General features: G+C 47.1%; 1 protein-coding gene across 2 annotated transcripts in view; it reads right to left on the reverse strand.

The window, feature by feature from the left end:
* Window positions 1-4,102: 4,102 nt before the first annotated feature.
* The window catches only part of SPRED2 (sprouty related EVH1 domain containing 2), a 114,590-nt gene continuing 94,090 nt past the window's right edge, over window positions 4,103-24,602 (reverse strand). For both annotated transcript variants that reach the window (XM_043603522.1, XM_043603523.1), the window contains exons 5-6: window positions 9,671-9,820; window positions 4,103-7,388 (exon numbers count right to left, since the gene is read on the reverse strand). In XM_043603522.1, coding sequence (XP_043459457.1) covers window positions 6,723-7,388; window positions 9,671-9,820 — 816 coding nt within the window. In that variant the 3' untranslated portion in view covers window positions 4,103-6,722. The remainder of the gene's footprint in view (window positions 7,389-9,670; window positions 9,821-24,602) is intronic.

A 24,602-nucleotide genomic window follows, 5' to 3' on the forward strand; every position in this document is an offset into this window, starting at 1 on the left:
TTGTCAAATGCTTTCTGCATCTATCGAGATGACCATATTTCTATCCTTCATGTTGTTAATGTGCTATGTCCCGTTGATTGATTTGTAGGTGTCGAACCATCCTTGCATCCCCTGAATAAATCCCACTCTATTATGGTTTATGATCTAATGTTTTGTTGAATTTGGTTTGCTAATATTTTGTTGAGAACTTCTGTATCTGTGTTCACCAGGGATATTGGTCTGTAATTGTGGTGTCCTTTTCAGATTTTGGTATCAGGGTGATGCTGGCCTCATAAAATGAGTTGAGAAGTGTTCCCTCCTCTTCTGTTCTTTGGAAGAGTTTGAGAAAGACTGATGTTTATTCTTCTTTAAACTTTGGTAGACTTCTCTGGTCCTGGGAAGTTTGTCATGACTGATTCAATACATTCAAGTTTTTAGTTCTTGATTCAGTCTTGGTAGCTTGTGTTTCTAGGAATGTATCCATTTCTTCTAGGTTGTCCAGTTCATTGGCATAGTATTGCTCACAGTAGTCTCTTAAGATCCTTTGTAGTTCTGTGATATCAGTTGTACGATCTCTTTCATTTGATTCTATTCATTGGAGTCCTCTCTTTTCTTGGTCGTTCTAGCTAAAGATTTGCCAATCTTGTTTATTTTCTCAAAGAACCAGATTTTAGTTTCATCAGTCTTCTCTATTGTCTTTTTTGTCTCATTTTCCTTCATGTCCACCCTGAACTTTGCTATTTCCTTCCTCTACCAACTTTGAGCTTAGTTTGTTCTTTTTCCAATTCCTTGAGATGTAAAGTAGGGCTTTTGAGTTCTTATTTGCTAATACATACATTCATTCTCTCTGGATTTTTTTTTTCTTTGACTCTGTTTGGTAGCATGTTTTTAAATCTCCACATTATCTGTGAATTTTCCAGTTTCCCTCTTATAATTGATTTCTAGTTTCACACCATTGTGATTAGAAAATGTGATTGTGACAGGACTTCAAGCTTCTTAAATTTATTAAGCCTTGTTTTGTGGCCTAACATAACTCTAAGAATTAAAGGATACACAAGATAAAATGTAAAATGTGATATCAAAACCAGTGTAATGGAGGGAGTAACAACATAGAGCCTTAGGGTGCACTCAAACTCAAGTTGTTATCAACTTAAAATTGACTGTTATTGTAAGTTGTCATATGTAAGACTCATGGGAACCACAAAGCAAAAACCTATAGTAGAAACACAAAAGATAAAGAAAAAGGAATGGAAGTATATAATGATAGAAAATCATGAAATTGCAAAGGAGAAAAGCAAGAGAAGAAAAAGGAAGAAAGGAACTGCAAAACAGCCGGAAAACTGAACAAACGGTCACGAGTACATACGTATCAACAAAACACAACTGGACGAAGTTCTTATTTCCATTGTTTAAGCCACCCAGTGTGCACTTTGTTACGCCAACCTGGGGCAACACACGGACACTCTATTTTATATTTTTGTACTATATGACATTTTTATAATGACTATGTATATTACTTCTATAATCAGAGCACCTGCCTCCAACTTCTGATTTTGAAAAAAGAAATGAGAGAAGAGACAGATGAGAGGACAAAGGTACCTCCCAGGCATGGCTATCACAGAACTGGTTTTATTCTTCATTGGTAAATATGGAGCTTCCTCCTTGCTACTTGCTGGGTCCCAGCCCCACCTTCACCCAACCCTACCCTGTGTGGTCAGTTTGCCTTGAGGGGACCACTAGCCTGGTGGCTGCTCTAGCTGAGAAGACCGGTGGGCCCAGATTCCCTAGGTCACAACGAGGGTCTGGTGTACAAGATGTCACCACAGCCATCTCCCTTCATTCCACACATCTGGTTCAGGCCTAGGTAAGCAGGCCACGTGTGGTGTTTCTAACCATCTCCCCCCACAAACTGGAAAACCCAACAAGCCTGCAGTAAGAATGCCTGCAAGCAGCTGGCATGCTTACACAAGCTCTGGCCCCTCATTCACAGGGCCGGCTCTGTAGTGCCTGCTTAAAAGCCACAGTAGAATGACAAAGCGCCCTGGGAGTCCCTGTAAAACAGAATTCTTGCAGCAATTTTTCCCCTGGGAAGACGTCTTGCTTCTGTCGGGGGTGCCTACTGTTGGGGATGTCAGGGTGGTAACCAGCAGTGGTGGAGCAGAGGCCCAGGAGAGGAGGGCACAGACTTGCAGGGGTCAAGGCCACCAAAGGGGGCGGGAAAGTTTAGGATAGCAGCGCTCTGTAAGACAACACGCTCCGATCCCGGTCAAATCCGCTGAGCCGGATCCAGCCCTCTCGGCAGAACTGCTCAGAGGTCACCGATTTTCTGGCAAGTTGCAGGCTTCGGTCCCTGAGGAACGCAGCCATCCCCCGGGCCATTAACCTACCTGGAAGGGCCTGCAAGGGATCAGAACCCCGTTTAGAACTGCAGAGAGGTTAAGGAAAAGAAATCTCGACACAGAGGTGGTAGGTCTAAATACTCAGAAAATAGCCACAGTGACTTCAACTTCTGTTTCCGCAGGTTTCCGGAATGCAGGAGGAGCCGGGGAAAGGACTAGCATTTGAAAGCACCTACTCTGTACTGCGCTGTAACTGCAGCACATCATTTGACCTTCCCGACGAGCCGGGGACAGGTATTCCTCCACTCATACCTGAGACCAAAGGTCAGAAAGGTGAAGTCCCTCGCCCAAGGGCTAATGGAGAACAATGGCAGAAAGACAGCCCAACAAACATGATGGAATTAATGGAGTTCATGTCTGCTTTCTCACCTGTTAAGTGCGGACGATCCCTTTTTTCTGTGGAAGTTTAGAGGAGGTGACGTGTGTAACGTGCCCAGCGCCTGGCTGAGCACACGGAGCGCCAGATGACCAGCTAATCCTGAGGCAGCCTGATGGGCCCAAGGGAGCCGGGAGGACCCTTGGCCCTTGCCCCCTTTCTCAAGCCCAAAAAGGAAGGTGAGCAGAGGTATGAGCGCGAGGCTAGGGCTGGTTCAGTCCTTGCATCACATGACCGTAGTCATGTGATAGTTACTTACCCCTTCTATAGTTCAGCTACTCAACTGTGAACAAATGAATGATAGGAGGCATATGCCTTATGGGGGGGTGGGGGCATGAGGGTCAGGTAAGATTTTGGTCCCTGATGCGGCTCTGGAGGTGACTTCCCAGTTTTTTCTCACTTAAAAAAAAAATCGTTAACAATTTATTCAAGGTGTCACAAGTAAATACACACACACTGTCCTGGCAGAGAATAACTTGTTTTCTTAATTCAGTTCTATTTCAGAGCAACCCGATTAGTCCTTTACCATCAAACTTCTTCAAAACATGTTTTACGTTGAATGTTCTTACTTCCTCCATGCTGGCTCTTCACCCCACTGTAATAATCTATAATCTTTATGCCTCTCGTACTCTAAACAGCTTTCACGTTCTATATTAATCTCTTAATTACTAATCTTTACGAATTCTCTCCTCTTCCTTTCCAATTTCCAGAATCTATTGTTTTTCACCCCTGCCTGTGGCTTGGAAGAGTTAAAACTAAAAGGGCCCCTCGACATGTCTTTTTAAGGCCCCTACTCGGTTCTCTAGAGAGGAGCTGAGGCCTTCCTCTGTGACCCTTAAAAGACCCCACACTTTGTTTTCTCCAGAGGACTGTCACTTCTGAGCATCCAAAGAGTCCACATGGAAGGGAAAGTGGGCCAAACGTCACTCCGAGGAGACCGGGGGTCTTGCCGTCTTAACCCTTGTTTGCAGTGAGAAACGGTCTACCAAACTCCACACATACCCACCCGAGATTCCGCAGGAATTGGTGGAAAATACCTCACAAGCAGCGCAGCTGTTCCCTCTGAGGAGCACGCGTGGGGGAGGCCAGGCCTGGGAAGAGGGGGTGTTCCCGGGGCTGTGACACACAGCATTCCTTTCCCTTGAAGCATCCAAGCCCGAGAAGCTGCAGTCTCCCCCGGGGACTATGACATAGCCACGGCCGGGAAGGGCCTCACCAAAACAGCAGCGTCCACGCGTCCTTCTCCAGAGGAAACCCCTTCCCAGCCTGTGTGCGAGAACTCTCGCATGTGCCAAGGCTCTACTGCCCCTCCCACCCTTCTGCCAGACAAATACCCCAAAGTCAGTGGTCTGATAGGATGTGTTTATATTTACATGGTACATCTTAAAGCAATGGCTACATTGGTCATACATATTAGAAACCATAAAAAAAAGTTAAGAACTAAAATGTACATCATACACTTGTATATATATTTTTTACACAGAGGTAAAAAGGCTTATTATAAAAAAATCAATACAACAGGTTTTTTTTTAGTATACAGGTGAAGAATGAATTATGCTTCAGGCACTTTAATTTGTTAATGTGAGCAAATAGCTGGGGGGTGGGGGGTGGTCAGAGGAAGCTTCCAAACAAATCTTTTGGTTAATGTTTTGTTACCACAGATACAAAAATAAAATCTGAATAATTTCTCTCAAATGATTGACGTCAGTATGGCAAAGCTGACTGGGAAAATACTACACACTGTTCAGCTGCAGTGTGGCAATTAGAGAGAAACGTATTTACATAAATGTCCCCATGGCTGTCCTTGTGCCCTTAACCGCTGCCTTCACAAACCAAAACGTATATGCGAAGTAAGATTCACTAGCATAACTCTTCAAAAGGGTGGAAAAGGACAAGGGGTAAAAAAGAAACAAGTAAATAGAGACTACAAACAAAAAGTGGCGGGGACATGTGTATTCTTACTGAAATAAATAGGGGCACTCGGAACTGAGGTCTAACAAAACATACATTAGTGTTGTGCTTTGTAGAGAGGAGACCTTGAGAAAGGCCCTGAGGAAATACCTCAGGATTGGAGAGTGGGGGGCAATGGCCTCTCGACAGCATCTGGAGGCCGGCTGAAGGTTTTCTAGATGTTTTCCAGACTGGGAAGCAGTTCTTTTTTCTTCCATCACCAGACTGACAGCTCTCTGCAACTTTTCCAAACTGGAAGGCCACACCATTCACTCCAACATATGAAAATGTCTACCAACTAACTCGTAAGCACACTGGGTATTTACATCGACGATCTGACTAAAGAAAGGCGGCGGGTGCTCAGATGAGCTGAAAATGTTCCATGAAGGTAAGCATGGCTCGTACTTTCCCAATATGATTGGCAGACTGGAAAAAAGTCTCTTTCCTTGAAGACTGATGCCCTGTGTGCAACAGAGAAGGGATGGGGGGAAGCGGAGACACAGACAGCAGGCTGTGCCCTGAGCTGGCAACTACCACAGGAAGATCATGGCGGGAAGAACGGCCAACTTTGACAAGCCTGTCCCTTATGGTCTCCATGACGTTCTGATTGTACTATGCTAGGTACCACTCACTCTTCACTTTTCTTTCTGTGACAAGATTTGGCTACTCCTTGCAATAGACTAGAAAAATACTCTTTTCCAGCTAATTAGAAGCCTCCTACATGGCAAGGTGACAGGTAGACCCAGACTGCTGACCTAACCATCTGTGCACCCAAATTGGCAAGTCTGGGTTTTTGAGATGCAGGAGAAAGACACTTAGGCATTGGAAGGGTTTTTACATATGGCCTTGTTTTTTTCCCCCAAGTATAAACAAAGCATTTGGTGATGTGAGATTCAGTCCAGGATGAAAACAAGAACAGAAACCCACAAACAAAATGCAACCCACCACTCTTCAAATTTATGACATTTAAAATTTCCCCCCATTAAGAGAAAATAGCCAGTAGGGGTGTGGGAGGAAGCTCCTTCTAATTTTCTTTACCACAACTTCAGTGTTTCTCAACTGGAACTCTTTGGAGAACACTGGTTTGTGTGTGAATAGTCTATCTTGTTTGCAAAACAATGAGCAGAACTTCATTAGTGTTTTCTTCTTCTAATATTGCTAAATTTTTAGAAGTGGTGGTGACACAGTTTTAAAAAGTTCTACTTTAGGGGTAACTGGGGAAGCTCAGACAAACCTGAAATCTCCTTTTTCTACCCCTGGTCTAAGAGGATGCAATGCAGTTTATGGAATTTCCTGATTCACACAAGTTAATCCGAAGTTAAGGCTCAATTCTCATTTTTGTGGGTGAATGTTTTGCATCAGTAAATAATTGTCAGGTTTTTAGGGGGAGGGCACAGGAAATGTTTATGGGCTCCAAATAGAAACTGCAGCTTACTTGGCAAATTTGGGTTTACAAAAGTTAAAGCGATCTTGTTTTGTGGTAGACGTTTGTTAACTAGCTCACCTCCTATACATAATCTGACTGCAGGTTACAATACTTCTGGTAGGGTTTCATCATTCTGACGTTACCTATCTGCAGGAATCCGCTGCTCCTTAGCAACCGGCAAGCCGACCCATGAGAAAGATCTCCTAGAAAACCAACTACAAAACCCACCCCAAATCAGCAGTTCCGACTGCAGGTGCCTTTGCGCTGGAAGAGGTGGGTAGGAAAAACATGAAATCAACACACGTATAAGACAGTTAGCTTGATTACAGATTGGTAATAGTACACAAGTGTCTGTGCGGAGGTTCCTTTCCTTAGAACACCGTGTGCCTGCGTGTACGGGTGTGTGGTTGACGCAGAGTGGGTGGCTGGTGGGGGCTGCGTGGGGAGAGGGGAAAGTGCAGAGTTCACCAGGCGGGCTCCCCAGGCTGGAATAGCGCCTCAAGGTACCAGGGAGCAAGAAAGAAGGTGAGAGTATGTCAGAGACAAGTTCCCCTGTGGCTGTGGGAGGAGGAAGGGAGGGAGGGAAACTGAGTCACACGGCCGCTTTGTGCTTTCCCCCGCAGCACCTGCACATCACCCCGCAGTGGTAGCAGGCCCGCAGGGGCAGGTAACAGCACATACAGGGGGCCAGGAAAGACAAGGCAATAAGAGCCATCCACCGGAGGCAAAACTTCTCGTCGCTAGTATCGCACGAGCACGGGTCTGTATAGTCTCCCTCGGGGTCCGACATACAGTGATAGAGCATGCTGTCCGCACACCACATACAGCTCACCCGGCGGATGCAAGTTCTCACAGAGTCGGGCGCGTCCTGACAGTGGCCCCTCCGGTTTTCCTCGTGGTTGAACATGTCCCTGCAGTACTCGCACCGGGAGCGCTCGCCGTCCTCCTTCCGCCTCCGGGACTTGCCCCGGGACGGCTGGGTCTTGATCACGCCGCCCCCGCGCCCTTTGGGGTCCTCGCCGAGGCCGAAGTCCGAGGAGTCCACGTAGGGGTAATTGTAGTCGTGCTTGGGGACCTCGCCCTTGGCGAACCGCACGTAGGAGTCGGCGTCCTCCGAGGCGTCGGGGGATTTGCCCCGCACTGGCGCGTGCCGGTAGTCCTCGTAGCCGGTCAGCCAGATCTTCTCCCTGGGGTTGATGCGCACAATCTCCTCGTCGTCGTCCGGGAAGCTCACCTGGCGGTAAGGCCTTGGCATCGGCTGCCCGGGGGGAAAAGGAGACATGGTTGTATAGCCGTGCGGAAAAGAGAAAAAACGCTCCACTAGGTACCTTTTGCCTTGACGAAGGCATTTCTGGAAGAAACTCACTGCTCCTATAACTACTGAACATCCCCTGGGTTGAAGGTGTATTTCAAATTGTGATCCTTGATCCATTCCTGGGTCAGGAGATCTTTTTTTCCTTTTGTGGAAGTACTACCATAGAGGGGGGAAAGTGTGCGTATGGGAAAAAATTCACTGAATTTTCGACAGCTAAACACACCTAGCTCAAGAAGCAGAACTTGAGAGACCTCCCTAGGACACTGCCCCCCCTCCCTTGAGTTCCCTTCTACGCCTCAGGGGTGGGAGGACCACTATCCTGATTTCTAACAGATTAGTTTCACCTGTTATTGTACAGTGTGTTCTTTCCTAAGACCTGCTTTTTTCCCAATGAAACAAAAATACTGGAGTGCACTGCATGTTACAAGGGTAGCATATGTGGGTTATCTGTGTGTAGGGAATATCTGCATTCCAGGTCACAATACAAGATGCATTTTACACCGTGGGTCATGTTCAAAATAGCAAAAAGGGATACCAGCAGCTATGATACAAGTACCTTGTCATCTGGTTGGAAAATATAGAAAGGGTAGGAGTGCCGATCTGGAGGCGGACTGCCTGGGTTTGAATCCCACCAGGATCTCACAGATGGTCAAGCGCCAGCTGGAATGTGAGCTCAGGCAAGCTGGACCGTAGAGCCATGCTCCCTTGCCTTCAAAGCCCCCAGATCTGCATTCTCCCCCCCAGGGTGACACCGGCATCTCTGTGGGTCGGTAAGGCTGCCTCCCCCGGAGCACCCTCGTTGTGGCAGTGTGAGATCTTCTACTCCTGAGGTCCTCCGAACGGCTCTGAGGGAGCCCACCAGAATAAAGCCGCAGACTCAGATTCTCTCTCAGCACAGGGCTACCTCGAGAACGACGAGAATCTGTGCAGCGTGCACACACAACTGTCACACAGGATGCGGCTGACACCTGTTGCCATTACCGTGATTAGAATATTGCCATATAATTTATCTCATGGCAATTACATTTATCCATCACTCCCACCAGACTGTGAGCTCCTAGAGGGCAGGGGCCATGTCTCACACATGTTGCCTAATTCTTGTTAGATTCTTGACAGTTTCACAGAAAATCACAATCTTAGATTAATAAAAACAAATCTTGGGAGCAGAAAGAGATTTTGCTAATTATTTTGTGAAGTAAGGTGATTCAAAGGGTCAATTCCCCTCCCTAGCTACATAATGTGATTTTGTCTTTTATATGTATATATTATATAAATGTTTATTTTTGAGAGAGCGGGAAAGGGGCAGAGAGGGAGACAGAGGATCTGAGGCGGGCTCTGTGCTGAGAGCCCGATGCAGGGCTTGAACCCACAAACCGTGAGACCATGACTTGAGCCCAAGTCGGATGCTTAACTGACTGAGCCACCCAGGCACCTCTGCCCCTCTCCTGCTTGTGTTCTCTCTCTCAAAAATACATAAACGTTAAAAAGAAATTTTTTTTTAATGCCAAAATATTAGGAAGCACACAAAATTTTTTAGAGTCTTATAAATCTAGCTTTATGTTAAAAAAAAAAAACAACAAAGCAAACTAAACCAAAACAACCCTGTGCTCCTTTTTTCTTTGCAAAGCATACCGGTGGCCACATCACCCCCACAGGCACCAGTCCATGCCCCACAGTTTGGGAGCTTGCTCTGCCAAACAGCCGCTTGGTAAATATTTGTTGAATCACTGAATGCCAGACTCCAGCTACATCCCCCCCAAGCAAGCCTGGGCCTGTAACCCGCGATGCCAAGGTGCCTGAGCCAAGCGGACAGCATTCTTTAGTCCCGATCCTGGCTCTGGGCTTTCACACAAAGCCAGGAAGCCCTCTGGACAGAGGAACTCAGGAGATAGCATAGCCCCGTGGAGAACCCACGCCTGCATTTGAGACTTGTTCCATCAAGGACTTTCTCTCTCTAAACCTCAGCCTTCTCTTCCATCAACCGGGGAGGCCCAGGACCTGCCCTGTGGGATAATTTGTGAGGACTCAATGAGATTAAGCACACAGAAGGTTTAGCAAGGGGTCTGGCACACAGAAAACTAAGGACGAGCTGCCGTCACCACCGTCAATACGGGGAACAGAGAAGGCCTGGGCTTGAACAGCGGGCTACATGGAAGGAAGAGGCGGCTGTTCCAGATCAGGAACCATCCACCCCATGCCCTCAAAGGAACCAGACTGCCACGCACCTGTTCGAGGTGATAGTGGTCCGTGGGGTATGGGTCATGGAGGTGGCCCAGGGTGTAAATCCTCCGGTGCTCACAGGATGTGGGAGAGGAGATTGTCCGAGTAGGTTGTTCCCTCTTCTGGGAGGAATTAGAAGAACTGTCTGTAGCTGTCTGTTTAGAGGGAGGTAACCAAGAGTTAATTAAAATGAAAACAAAAACCAAACCCACATACCAAAACCTAACACGCCGTCTACCCCCCACTCTGGTGTCTTGCCGGACTTCCCGAAATCTGGAGTTTATCTTGGCTGTGGGAAGCACCAGGACCCCTGAAGGGCCAGATTGTCTAAACATGATGTGGCTGGCTCAAAGGGCAGAGAAAGCCAGCCACCAAGACCCTGGAAAAGTTGGGTTTGTTTTCTCAAATGTGGGAGCAGCCACCAGGCTTTGGGGAAAGGGCTCACTACATCAGGTCTCCCGTGGGTACATCCCAGTTTGATCAAGAACGGTTACACCACTGGTAGCCCTGGCTGCAAGGGACTCTGGTGAGCAGAGGAGATGCATATAAGCCAAGATCAAACCCAAGTGTTTCTGTGCGGAGCTGATCCTGGCAAAGTGTCAGAAATAAGGCTACCTCAAGGGTATCGTAGGCACTGGCTTTCCAGGAAGAGATGTTGTAATCTTTGGGTTGAAGGCAAGCCTTGAGGGTCACTGGAAGCTGGAAGTGACAGAGACAGCTGCACAGAGAATGCAGGCCCCTCTCTTTTGGACCTGAGTGCAGAACTCCTCTCCTGGTCTCTACCAGGAGTTCAGATTGGATCCTCTGTGACAGGGTCTTTGGAAGGTGATGGATCTGATGGACGGTGGCCACCAACTTCAAAACCAAGAATCCTCAGAACCACCCACCCGCCCTCTGCATCCTCAGAGTCACAGATCCTTTTCTTCCCCAAACCAATGAAAAGGTTTTCCTTATATCTAGGTGTCCTATTTTTGGCAAGTATCAACGAACTCCTTCCTGGCTCTCATTTCTCAATCTTATATTCCCCTTGTCTCATTTGCTTATTTCTTTTTTTACACCCTCTCCCCCAACTTATTGAGTAACGAATGCCCAGGAAAATGGGACAAGTATTTAGGACAAAGACACCCATATTCCCATTATGCAGCACAACTACGTTAATTTTAAAAACTTAGTGGACATGTGTGGCATCCCTTTGGCAACCCAACCCTCCTGATTATTTTTCTCCAATTCTGTTTGGTCCAAGTGAGACAGAGCTGATGCCCGTTTCTGATCCCTCCATCCAGAGTGACTAATTCAGGTATGGCTACACGGTCCTCTTTGAGGTTAATACGGAGATTTTTCACGGAGAGGTCAGAAAAGATGCCGTCTTTTTCTCTGAAGTTAAGATCTAAGGGTCCTAAAAGCCTGGAATCCTGGCCAGGGCACAGGGAAAGCACCTTCTAGGGAGGAAGTGAAGCAAAACTAAGAGAAGGCAGCCCCTCCACCCCCTCTCAGAGCCATTTGAGCTTGGATCCAGTCAAGGCTGCAGCCTGCGATCTACCCTAGGGTGTCCCAATGGTGTGGGCCGATTCCCTTTGGTAACTTAAGCCCAGATGCGTGGGATTCATCACTTGGGTGTGCTTGCCCCTCACTTGTGACTCCTCCGTGGCAGTTCCGCCCGCATCCCACTCCTGCCTGTGTCCGGCCCTCACTCCTCTCCACAGCAGTGCAAGAGGAACCGGGCACGCAGCGTCTGGCTGGCAGACAGCACGTACTGGCAACCCCTCTGGGGACTGTGTGGCCTGCTTGGAGGCCAAGGGCCAACCCACTGTGGGAGGCTTTGGAGGTCCAGCGCCCGTGCCTGGTGGGGCAGGTCTGTTTGATCGAGAGGTCCCAGCCCGAGACGTCTGCTTCCCGCAGATGTCAGCCAGGACTGGCATCCTCACTCATTAAGGGTCTCCTGTCTTTTTTTTTCCCTCAGTAGTTCAGAACTTGGGGAAGAATTGCTATTTACTCCTCAAATCCCAGCAACTGAAAGAAACCAAACGGACGCGCGAGGAGTTTTGACTCTCTTCTGGAGTCTGTCTTGTCTTCGATCTCCCGACCCGCTCTTTATTCACGTCTTCAGAGGTACCGACTGAACACACAGGGGAGGGGGTTGTGGACCAGACAGAACAATAAAGCAAAGAGCTCTTAGTCGTCTCAGACCGTGCAAGTGCATACAGTGTGCCAGACCCTGGCGACACGGGGGCACGGGTACAGGTGGAATACTGTCTCCACGTCACAGGCCGCAAAACAGACTCTGAGAGACCATGGCGGGGCAGCCACTGCAGAGCAGGACTGAAATGTGGCCCCTGATCAGCAAGCCCAGTGGGATTTCAGTACACAACACCACGGCTTCTCAAGTTCACACAAGTCTTTTCCAATGCCTACCCTGAGAGGTGTTTTCCTGTGATTAACACAAGTACAATTTCTCCAAGTAAGAAGGTGCACCCTGCTTTACACAAACCCAGGAGATAAGGGGATGGATGGGGTCTCATAATACAAAGTTTCTGAAGATCTCGATAAACACTTCCTGAATGAGTAGGTAAGGGCCCTTCAGGGTGATTCAAATCTCAAGAGTTAAATTCTTAACCAGCGCCCCAAACGACAGTCATCCCTTACGTCAGAAGCTACCCTCGTATCGAACACTGTAATATGCACTCGGCATCGTGGTCACCTCTGTGTTAATCATCCGTTCACCCTCCTCCACCCTGTTTGCTGTGAACTATGTCCAGGTTAACAATGTGTAGAGAGTCATTCTGAGAAATGAGGCGTGCCCATGTTTTCCCAGTGTTCATTAGCTAACCAGATATGCCACCTTCTGATGCACCCAGCCTATCTCCCTAACCCTGAACAGCCTCTTCCCACTGCACAATCAAGTGCAAAGCTTCCTGGACATTATCAGAGAACGTGAGAATGAGCAAAGCCGTTAAATATCTCCTAATCTAATGGCGAACTCGTACGAGGGAGCAAGAAGGTTAGAAAGCTTTGAAGTGTGTCCACAGTTCACTGCCTACTGCAGGCGGAGCTGACACCCATGCCTGGACTGCTCTGGGTGTGTCTGGACTCTGAGCAGGAGAGCATGCAAGAGAGCCTCCATTAAAGCCAAGGCTTATTCCACATCTGTACTATCAGACAAATCTTGCCATGCAGTGTGACCTACAAACAAAAGCAGTGAACTAGCAGGGCATCTCCAAGAAACAAGGGGGAAAAAAATCTTTTTTCCACATGCACTTCTTCTTTTATTAATCTTTTTTTAAAAAGGAAATATGAACTTAAAAAAATTTATTTATTTATTTATGGGGAGAGAGAGAGACAGAGAGAGAGAGAGAATGAGCAGAAGGGGTAGAAAGAGAGGGAGAGAGGGTAGAGGATGGGCAGGCTTCAGCTCACCCGATGTGGGGCTAGAACTCATGAACTGTGAGATCATGACCTGAGCTGAAGTCAGATGCTTAACTGACTGAACCACCCAGGTGTCCTATTAAGTAATCTCTATACCCAATGTGGGGCTTGAACTCACGACCCTGAGATCATATGTCGCCTGTTCTACCAACTGAGGCAGCCAGGCTCCCAGTCCACTTGCACTTCTGAACAGACTCTCCCATAACTCTCCTTGTGGCTTCCACACACACTGGAGAAAAGCCACCCACCTAAGCTATGCACACACACTCTCTCAAGCAAGACTCCTGAATATCTGTTATTTGTATGCACAAGCTAATGACACCTACCAACCTACCAATCTGACAGCTTCACCTTCAACTCATAAAGACTCTTGGGGCACCTGGGTGGTTCAGTCGGTTAAGCGTCCGACTTCGCCTCAGGTCATGATCTCACGGTCCGTGAGTTCGAGCCCCACATCAGCGTCGGGCTCTGTGCTGACAGCTCAGAGCCTGGACCCTGTTTCAGATTCTGTGTCTGTCTCTTTCTCTGACCCTCCCCCATTCATGCTCTGCCTCTCTGTCTCAAAAATAAATAAACGTTAAAAAAAAAAATTTAACAAAGACTCTGATGTGCTTTAAACTCACCTTGCTCTCTAGGGGTTGTCTCTGTTGTGGGTTTGAGCTCAAGAAGAAAAAATGTGGAGGCTTCAACAGTAGGCTTCCCCACATCCAGGGACAGAGAGCCTTCTGTCCCACCCACTGTAGACGAAGAGGGCAGGCGCTGCTGTGGACCTGGTTGTGGGGGGGGGGGGGGTCCTATGCAACATGATACAGTGAGCATAACCACTGCCACCTGCAAATGTAGCCTCCAGAAAATCCTGCCTCTGGGTCTCGGTTGGACGCTGAATCAGTGTCAATGCCCATTATTAAAAAGATGTTCCATTAAGAAGTTTGCAACCTAATATGAGGCACTGAATAATAGAAATGCAATTGAGTATTCTAATGCTAAATAATAAGGACTCAGCTCAGGAAGACTGGATGTGAATTGTTCTCTAATTAAAAAGTCATGCTGAATTTGTTCAAAGGAACAAGGTTTGTGGGGCCTGGTTCTAAAGCCCTCTAACAAGGCAGAAAGCTGAGATGACTTTGATAAGGAAGAAACTTGAAGGAACAGGGAGGTGAGACAAGGAAGGAAGGGAGGATGGGAGCAAGAGTCAGAGGGTACTAAGATGAGCGGGTACTGCCAACCTTAAAATCAGGAAAATACAGACACGAGTGGCCTGATGGAATCCACCTTTGATAGTAAAGGCACCCATCCCTTGCCTGGAAGTTTCTTGGGTTTGGGCTGGGTGCTCTGTGGGATGTGGGTTCAGACATAACAGGGGGACACGGGCAGGGGCAAGGCCAGGTGGCTTCCCTTCTAGATGGGTGGACAAGTCAGAACTAGGCTCAGAGGAAGAGAAAAAGAGGTTCAAGTTTACCAGTGAACATCTAATAAAATTCTTCAAAAAGAGCAAGCTTCCAATGGCCAGACTCTGAACACCTACTTAGTCAGTTATTTCCCATAATTCCCCAGAATTTTAACAACAAATGAGAGAAAAACACCACAGCTTCCAAAGTTGGCACAGACTTTCCTTTTGCATAGCTGGCTTTAATGTTATGATATCTGAAAATAAATCAAAATCCGAAGTGTAAAAGACGCTGGGAGGAGGCTACCTGTTTCCCCAAGGTCAATGCTGCCTGGTTTGGGTAGAAATTGGACTGAATGGGGAAGGGAGACTAGAAGATGCATGTCTCATGTTAAACCTGTAGCTGGCTCTCTCCTACTGCACGGGCATATCTTATAAAAGGATTTCTTACTCTTGGAAACTTGGCTGTTCTTCCCTCTCCTTGGGTCTACCTGGAAGTTCTTACAGAAGCACATGCATCTGTTCACATGCCTTGGGTCTGCGAATGAGCCTTCTTCATTTGGAAGGAGAACTTCTTTGACCAAGGGAAGCTCAAGAAAGGAAGGAGAGAAAGAACCAAGAAGCCAGAGCAGCTGAGGAGGCAGTCTGCTTAAATTACGCGTCCTGGGATGGAATCCTGGCTGTTGACCAAGGACTTTTTGGGGCATTCAGGGTGGGTCAGACTACGCATTTCAAAGTGAAACAAGTGTTTTCAAGGCTATGTGTATCCCTTCAACTCCCCTTGGATTTTCCTGCTAAATCTTTGTTTTTTTACCAAAGGGGGTAAGGGCAGAGCACAAAGGCAGCAGCAGTGGGCAAACAATGCCCGCAGGAGAGGAAAGATGTGCCTAGGGCAGGACTGTTCTTTCCCAGACACTTAGAACTACTAAGGGGCACTTGGAATGTCCTACTCAGTGTATCTATGAGAAGGTTGGCAACTGGCAATTTCCTTCCCCGTCTTGGGGATGGAGACAATGGGGATGAAGCCCACCTTCAGTAAGGCAAACAAGTAGTCACTTCATCGTCCCTGTGTCCCCAGGAACACATGAGGTGATAGAAGCAAACACACAGCGCAAGGAGCCAACCCTACTCTGAGAAACCCCGTCAGGAGGTTAGCAGGCTGACACGTTTTAAACAAGGCATAGAAAACAAAGGTTAAGAAATGCTTAAGAAGCCAGACCATGTCAACTGGAAATCATACAGCAACGTTAGGCACAAACTGCACCAAGAACTGATTCCAGGCCAGGTTAGGCCATAGGCGTTGGGCAAGTTGTTTAACTTCTCAGGGCCTCAGTTTCCTCATGTGTAAAATAAGGGGGGGGGGGGCAATCAATGATCTCCAAGGTCTGTCTGAGCTCTAACAGTGTCATGAATAACCCTCCTTCCCTCCTCTTAAGAACATCCAAGGGGTTTGATGGAGACTGCTACCTAGCTCATTCGAGGGCCACAGGATTCCCTCAGATTCATTAAATAGCACTTCTGCCTTGTCTGTAGATGCTGCTATTTTGCATTTTTAAAGGAGCCTACCTAGTAGTTATGACCACAATTTGTATTATTTTTACTGCAATCTTCCACCAAAATAGATCTCAACAGCTGATGCAACCAATGCCAATATCAATCTTTCCATTGCAAGGCTTCTCATTTTTAATGTTTTATTTTATTGCTTATTTTGAGGGGGGGGAGGGAGGGAGAGAGACGGAGAGAGAGAGAGAGAGAGATCATGAGTGGGGGAGGAGCAGAGAGAGAATCCCACGCAGGCTCCACTCTCACAGTGCGGACGGACATGGGGCTCGATTTCCTGAACCTTGAAATCATGAAATCTGAGCCAAAGTCGAGTTGGAAGCTTAACCAACTGAACTACCCAGGCGCCCCTCATTTTGTTTTTTTTAAAGGTATATACACACACTAAATATAAGTATGTACCATTCCTCTCAACCTTGGGCCCAGCAAGGAGACTAAGGACACGAAACTCTGGGGACCTCTGCTTCTCAGAAGGCAGCACACTGGATAGTTAAGTGCCTCAGAAGGCACCTGGCTCGGGTGGCTTGATGATCTGTTGTCTCTCTTTAGTACAGCACTCCTTTCCCCTTGGCACCTGTTAGACCTTTTTCCTTTGGTAAACAGGAAATTGTCACCCATTTTATCAACAGGTCTTTGGGAACAGGTAGCACTAGCTCACCTGTCCTAAGGGCCTACATAGGTTCCAAGTGTCCTCTTTCAAAAAGGCAAGCAACCAGCCAGGCACGTGCTCTTTCATGGCCCAGCTAGCAGGCGGTCTGGGTCTAAGAGGCAGCTGCAAGAATGAGGGAAAGAGACGACTTTGGCCTTAGACTCTAAGACATTATGCTTTCTGGGGCCCGAGGATAAAGTGGGCATTCTTTCCCTGTAAATCAAACGACAAAAACAAAACTCCTACTCATCGAAAAAAAAAGTCTTATGTTTCTAAATTTTGAAGTTAGGTGAGGGGCGCCTGGGTGGCTGTCTGTTAAGCATCCAACTTTGGTTCAGGTCATGATCTTGCCATTCCTGAGTTGGAGCCCCACATGAGACTCTGTGCTGACGGCTTAGAGCCTGGAGCCTGTTTCAGATTCTGTGTCTCCCTTTCTCTCTCTGCACCTCCCCCGCTCTCACTCCCACTCTCTCTCTCTCAAAAAAAATAAATAAACATTAAAAAAATGTTTTTAAACTTAGGTGAAATTTTCATATGAAAGGAAAGGACTCTGATACACCCACAGCTTGATTTACTGGAAGGGGCTGAAGGGTTGCGAGCAGGAAGGCGGGCTTTCAGGTAACCCCGAATACATCCTCTGTATGAATTAGTAAAATGCAAAGAACAGTATCCTACTACCCACAACTTAAGAAGATGAGATAAGGTGCATGTAAGTGAAGAAAGACTCAAGTGGGAGGGCTAGCAAGAATGCCTTTGGGCTTCTTGAAATTGAGAGCATTTCAAAGCTTTTGTTTGAGCCTCAGACATATTAACTGCTTTAATTTAAAGCCACTGTAGGTATTACATGTTGAATAAAAAGATCCTCCCCTCACTATGTAATGTGAGCTTGGTAATTATTGTCATTTAGAAGATAAAGCAGCTCCCTCCCATTTTCTGAGACCTTCCACACCACCCAGTGCAGTGCTGGGTCTCAGCCAGCAGCAGTTATGGGACACTGCTTCCTGGTGTCAACCCCAAAGCCTATGGCTGCCCCTCCCCCAAAACATTTTTGCTTCTCCTAACAAGCTACCATAGATCAGTTTCACTAGTTAAACTTTGTAGAAGGAGCTTACATTTTCAACCTGTTTTCTCTTTTACTTAGCTTCTCCCCACCCCAGTCTGCCCAATCCCCAGATGCCAAAGGTAGAGACAACAGGAAACAATTTTTTTTTTTTTTTTTTTTTTAAAGAGAGAGAGCGCAAGTCAGTGAGAAGCAGAGAGAGTGGTGCCACTAGGGGCCGGGAGGGAAAGAGGCGGAGAGTGGGAGAGAAAGAGAAGCGGGGCTGCTGTTCACCAGATGCGGGGCTCGAACTCACGAACCGTGAGATCATGACCTGAGCTGAAGTCAGAAGCTTAACCAATCACCCAGGTGCCCAAGAAAACATTTTTAATCAACTGATCGTCTAAAATGCGACTGAGGCTTTCGAGCAGGGGCAAGGGTAACTTCAGACCTTCACTGAAGTATTTTTTTGTTTGTTTTTTTTTTAATGTTTACTTGAGAGAGAGGCAGAGCGAGTGAGTGGGGGAGGGGAAGAGAGGGCGAGAGAATCCCAAGCAGGGTCCTTGCTGACTGTGCAGAGCTTGGTCCCATGAACCAGGAGATCATGACCTGAGCCGAAATTAAGAGCTGGATGCTCAACCGACTGAGCCACCCAGGCGCCCTCGACTGAAGTAGTTTTAAGCCAAGGCACTAGTTGAAAAGACCATCATTTAGGAAGCTACTTTGCAATGAAGGGAATCTGATAGATTTAAAGAAGTAAAATTTACTGAAACTTACTGAATACATACTGCCTTTTGTCAAACTTCTCTGAAAGGCAGCAAGCAGATCAGAAGTTTGCATTCTGGGTGGGCAGAGTATAGAACAGAATATAGGTTGCTTTGGCTCTCGGAGTCTTGGTGATTTTATCTGCAGAAGAGGAAGTGTCAGCATGCCCCTCACAGGGTGATTGTGAGGACCAAGCTCAGTCACGTATGTGAGAGTGCAGGGCACGGTGCCAGGGGCAGTGCCACACCACAGTGCCTTTTCTTCCCTTCCCCGAGGCCAGCAAATAGAGGCTCAAAGGAAGTACATTCAACCTTGAGAAGACTGTGGGTCCAAAGGATCAGTGATCATAGTGAAGTACTGGCAGAACCGAGTCTGGAATGCAGGCCTCTCCCTAGCCTCTAAACTCTGCATACTCAGTGGTCACACGTCACTGCTTTCTTAGAAAAAATCAGTAAATGAGCCCCATTTATTACAAAATAGGTAGATTTGGAAAAAAAACCCCACAAAATTGGTAGATTTGCCTTCAGTTTTAATGGCTGCTGGCACGGATTAGGTGGAAAAGACTTCAAAAAAAAGGGGAAATGTTGTGGCAGGCTATACTCTTCTGCTTCTGTAAACGAAACCTTGATGATTACAAAATCCAATGAATTCATTTCTTCCTACTTAATCAAGAATGAAAGTAAGTATATGGGGCACCTGGGTGGCTCAGTTGGTTCACTGTCTGACCCCCGGTTGCAGGTCATGATCCCAGTTCTGCACTGGTGGAGCAGGACCTACTCGGGATTCTCTTGCTCCCTCTCTTTCTGCCCCTACCGCACATGTGGCACGCACTCTCTCAAAATAAACAAACTTAAAAAAAAAAAAAAAAAAAAGGAATGAAAATAAGCACAACTTGTAAATGCTCAAAAGCCCATCCAGGACAAAACAAATTGCTTCTTAGTATTCTGGTTTCAAACGCTTGCTTTAGCCATACTTTAGCCCTGGGGTGGGTGGGAGGCGTCAGGGATGTCATTAGGGACAACTGCTCTGAACAGCCAGAAAGTAATAAAATGCAGCTTGTAGTAAACAGGATGTCAAGGGTTCAAGCGTAGGGCACGAGGAAGGACCAAGTTCTTCCAGTCTAGGCAAAACATGGCTGGAAGCTGACGACGGTGTAAAAGACATGACGTTTTTCCTACATGAAGGAGGGCTGCCTGCCTAAGGTACGATGAAATGCCAAACGTAATCCAAATATCAGCCTTCTTCAGCTGGCTTCTAGGAGAGTGTTCAGACCCACACAAAATGATGTGAATTAAATCTTCTCAGTTCTGCAAAGGATGGTGCACAGTTTAATACCATTCTAGGTGCACAGGAGAGTGGTGATCTCATTACACAGGATGAATGCCTTAAGGCACTAGGGCTTAATTAGGAATCGCTACTGAGAAGGGCCTCCCAGATCCAGAAACAATACTTAGGTCATGGTGGTAAAAACGTACAAGGCAGGCAAAAAACAAAATCAAAGCCTTATATAGGGGTAGGGGCACCTGGGTGGCTCAGTCGGTTGAGCATCCGACTCTTGGTTTTGGCTCAGGTCATGATCTCACAGTTCGTGAGTTTGAGGCCCACACTGGGCTCTGCATTGACAGTGCGGAGCCTGCTTGAGATTTCTCTCTCTCTCTCCCTCTCTCTCTCTGCCCCTCCCAGGCTTGCTCGCTCGCTCTCTCTCTCGCTCAAAAAATAAACAACCATAAAAAAAAAAAAAAAAACCCAACAACCTTACATAAGGGTAGGCTTTCCTATAGTCAAGCTTTGAGTTGCTATTTTGGGGACCCCTGGGCTGCAAAACTCACTCAGTAGGCTCCAAGTCTGTCACATTAATGGGCCACACAGTCCACTGCTCTTAAATTTATCTTCTTTTCTCTCCCCTTTCCAATTTGGGTTCAACAGAACCCTAAAATACAATGCCTGTACTTGGTTGTTTAAAAAATAGAATGGCTGGAATATCATAAATATAATTATTCAACAGAAGAAGAGAAAAATAGCAGTGGTGAGCTGGAAAGGCTGGGGGATGGTGTTCCTGGCTCCTCCACTGTGAACTAGCTGTGTGACCTTCGGCAAGTCACCCAGTGGACCCTGAGCTGCTTCCCCAACCGAGGCTGTCAAATGAGGCGAATCCCTACTTCATTTGCCAGAAGGAAGCAGGCTGGCTCATCTGATAGGAACTCAAAATCCCTTCCAATTCCAAGACCTGTAATTCTAAGGAGTTGGCATGTCTGCAGCTAACCTTGTCTCCCCGCAAGCCAAACATTTGCAGCTAATTATCTGCACAGTGGACATACTGCTTCCTAGCACCAGGCAGAGAAAACAGCGGGAGGAAGAGAACTTGCAGCCGCAGACCTCAACCTCTGTTGTGTCTCTTTAAGGTCTTTAAACCCCCGATGCAGGGGGACCCAGGATTGCTGTAACTAAGGCATCTCTCCCCATCCCACCTTCTCCCTTGACCGCCCCCCTCCCACAGTCCCCATTCTGAGAAAACCCCTGCATTCTTTCTTTAAAAAAAAAAAAAAATCAATACACGTGTATCATTTACTCTCTCAATAGCAGTTCTGCCCCTCCCCATCTCAGCTCCTGCGCCAGAGAAACACACACTTCAATTCTTGTGGCTCTTTCTTCTTCCACTTCTCTCCATTTTTTTCCAACGTCAAGTGGTTATACTACTATTTCCCGATTTGCAGATTTAGATACTCTTTCGGGACTTCTTATTATGGAAGATGAAGACTTAGCTATTTTACACACCCCCAAGTATCTGTCTATAAAGCAAATATTTCCCTAATCCCCAAGCTTTAGAGCCAGAATCCAGCCACTCAGCACAGTGACAGCTGAAGCGCCAACAACACTTGACCGCAGAGTCTAGATGAGCCTGCTCTAGAAGTATACACACACTGTGGCTGTGTTCTCCCAAGATCGTGTTGAAATTATCCTTGTCTAGCCATGAAGATGCTAATAACAGTTAAAAAATGATTTGAGAATTTGGCAGCAGTAAATAAACCACCAGGTTTTAAAGGACCCAACCCTACAAAACAGGATTTTGGAAAACTGTTCATGAAAGGGCCATAAAACCCAGAGCCAGTCTAGTTCTATACGGTCCATTTTCACTATTATCTCCTTTTCTCCCCCCCAGCCCCCCCTCCTTGCAGGCTCCACATGCTCTGGTCTCAGGGTCTTCAACTGTGGGGGGCTGGGAGGAAGTGAGTCCTAAGTTGGGGAGCAAACCAGCTCAGCTTATCCACAGGGAGCTAGACTGGTCCTATCTCAGGCTGACAAGGGGCCTCCTCCACAAGATAAAAGTACATGTCTTCTCTGCAAGACAAAAGCACAACAGAGGGAACAGACTCAAGGGTCTTTCCATTCTGTCCCTTTCAAGTCTCCCCAGCCCTGAAATGAAAGAAACTAAAAGCTGTCAGTCAGAGGCGCCACCATGAGTGTGCCAACTCTTTCTTTCTTTTTTTTTTTTCCATGTTTACTTTTGAGAGAAAGAGAGAGAATGCGAGCAGGGGGAAGGACACAGAGAGACGGAAACACAGAATCTGAAGCAGGCTCCAGGTTCTGAGCTGTCAACACAGAGCCCGATGCGGGGCTCGAACTCATGAACAGCAAGATCATGACCTGGGCCGAAGTTGGCCGCTTAACCAACTGAGCCACCCAGGCGCCCCATGAGTGTGCCAATTCTTAGCAGTGGCAAACAAACAAACAACCTCCTGTTAAACAGAACGCTAACTGTTGTTGTTGTTGTTTATATTGTTTGCATTACTCATCTTCCAAATTTGTACCAAATGGCTCAAGCCTCATACCTGCGTATTCAACGCTGAGCACACCCTTGCCATCTAGGTATTTGTGTTCACCTGGGTCAGTCACTGTAACTGAGGTCCAGGAAGAGACATTACTGCAAAGGGTAGAGAGTTCACGGAAGGGCGAGAAGGTACGTGTGAGCAGTCAAGAGCTCACAGCGAGTGACGATGCTAGGAGCACAGCTCCCATTTGTAGACGCAGCAGAAAAGAAAGCTAGAAAAACAAGACATGAAGCTACCGAGAATCCCTCAAAATCACCCAACTTTACACGGCCCCCCGGGATAACAACAAAGCAAATGAATAAAATATGGAAACCTATGACTGTTACACACTATATCTGAGGTTCACACCACCCGTTGATTGAGCACCTTTAGAGCAAAGCTTTACAGGGATGCAGAGACTATCATGACGAATGTCCTGCTTCTAATTAAAGATTCATTCATTCAGTAAAGAAAAAATCTGAAAACAGAAAAAGGGCAGGCTTTCAAGGGGCAAGCCAGAAATCATCAGCAGAGTGCTTTGGAATTTTAAAGGAGAGAAAACAATCATAATTGTGAAGGAGAAATACTAGGACACACACAAATGAATAAACAGTCCACACTCAGAAAATCAGAACAGTTGCTCATCGGGAGTCTCTGCTGGTGGCTTGGGCAGGAAGGATGTGGACACACAGCCGGCTGGTGGCAGCAGAATGAATGGAGAGGCATGGGAAGACTGAGGGGGCAATGGTGTTGGCGAGTGGCCACAGATGCACGGGCAGGGTGTGCGATGGTGTGTGTGTGCGCGCATGTGCACCCACTCGTGCACACGCCAAGCAGGACGCTAATTTTATTCTGAGGAATTGCAACACGGTTTCTCAATCCTGAGAAGCCAGGAGGACAAGCTGGTTTGGGGGATGACCATGAGAGCTGGGACAGTGTGAGCAGAGACAGCCCGTACTTGGTGAGTACCCAACAACTCCAGGGGGGTCTCTTTCTCCACTTTATTCCCCACTGTAGAATGTGCATCAACATATTGTCCACAATGTCCTGTTTTCCTTCTAGCCCCAAGGAATCCCCTGAAACAGAGGGAAGCCCCTGGCTCTCGTGGCAAAAACAGAAGTTATACTCCCTGGTTCCTCAAGTTATAACCACACATACACTTGCTGTCCTCCCAGAAAGCCCTCATAATTCGGGTCCATCATGAGTTGTTAGAAGGTCTTATCACCATTTATACTCTTTCTTTCTTTCTTTTTTTAAATGTTTATTTATTTTTGAGAGAGACAGAGAGAGACAGAGAGAGACAGAGTGTGAGTGGGAGAGGGGCAGAGAGAGAGGGAGACACAGAATCTGAAGCAGGCTCCAGGCTCTGAGCTGTCAGCACAGAGCCCAACACGGAGCTTGAACTCACGAACTGCGAAATTGTGACCTGAGCTGAAGTGGGATGCTTACCCGACTGAGCCACCCAGCCACCCCACTATTTATACTCTTTCTACACTAAATGAGTTCTGTGTTCTGAATATCTGTCCTATCAATAAAAGTTTTAGGACACGACAAGCTTTGGGAAGCTATAGACTACACAGGAGTCAACACAGCAGCTCACTTCCTGGGCTCCGGGTTTCGGATACCTCACTTTCCATCTTAGGACAGAAAGTCTAGTGACAGGAAGCTCAGGATCCAATGGGAAACCTGGCACATAAGCCCCTGATGACCCTCCCCCATCCTTACAGGGGAGGAGTTCCTAACGGTCAATGGCTAATGAAGAGGCCATTAGGGAAGGGAGGTGCTATTGTTAATAGGCCCTTGTTGGTAAACACATGGAATGAAGGCAAAGATATGTCAGGGCCTACACGGAACGCAATTAAGTGGAGCTCCTTCCCCACTGAGTTTCAGTGTCTGCAAACAGCAGGGCTGTTTCTACACTTCCTTGCGGGCATTCTCTGCTACCCTAGAGCAGCAAGTTGAGCCCCTGTGGATTAAAGGACAAAACCAGGAGGGATGCTGGCTTCCATCACCCCAGTCCCCCTTGCCCTCTCACGGTTCTATAAATCACTTCTGGCAGGTAGCTGGGAAGCAGCTGCGAATGACAGTGTTGCTCTGGAGCACAGGAAGCCACCTTTTAACCCGCCTGCTGTTGTTTGTCTCTCGAAAACGTGACAAAGGAACAGATGTAAGCAAATGCCAACTGTTGAGAGGATCTGCTTGGAGCACTATAGGAAGCCTGTTCTGAGCCACAATCACACCAGCCGCTCAATGCAAAGACAACTGAGGTCATTTCCTGACACCCCTATGGCACGCTCTGTTCACA

The sequence above is a fragment of the Prionailurus bengalensis genome, chromosome A3, assembly GCF_016509475.1.
Source record: "Prionailurus bengalensis isolate Pbe53 chromosome A3, Fcat_Pben_1.1_paternal_pri, whole genome shotgun sequence".
In the NCBI taxonomy this organism is placed as follows: Eukaryota; Metazoa; Chordata; class Mammalia; order Carnivora; family Felidae; genus Prionailurus; species Prionailurus bengalensis.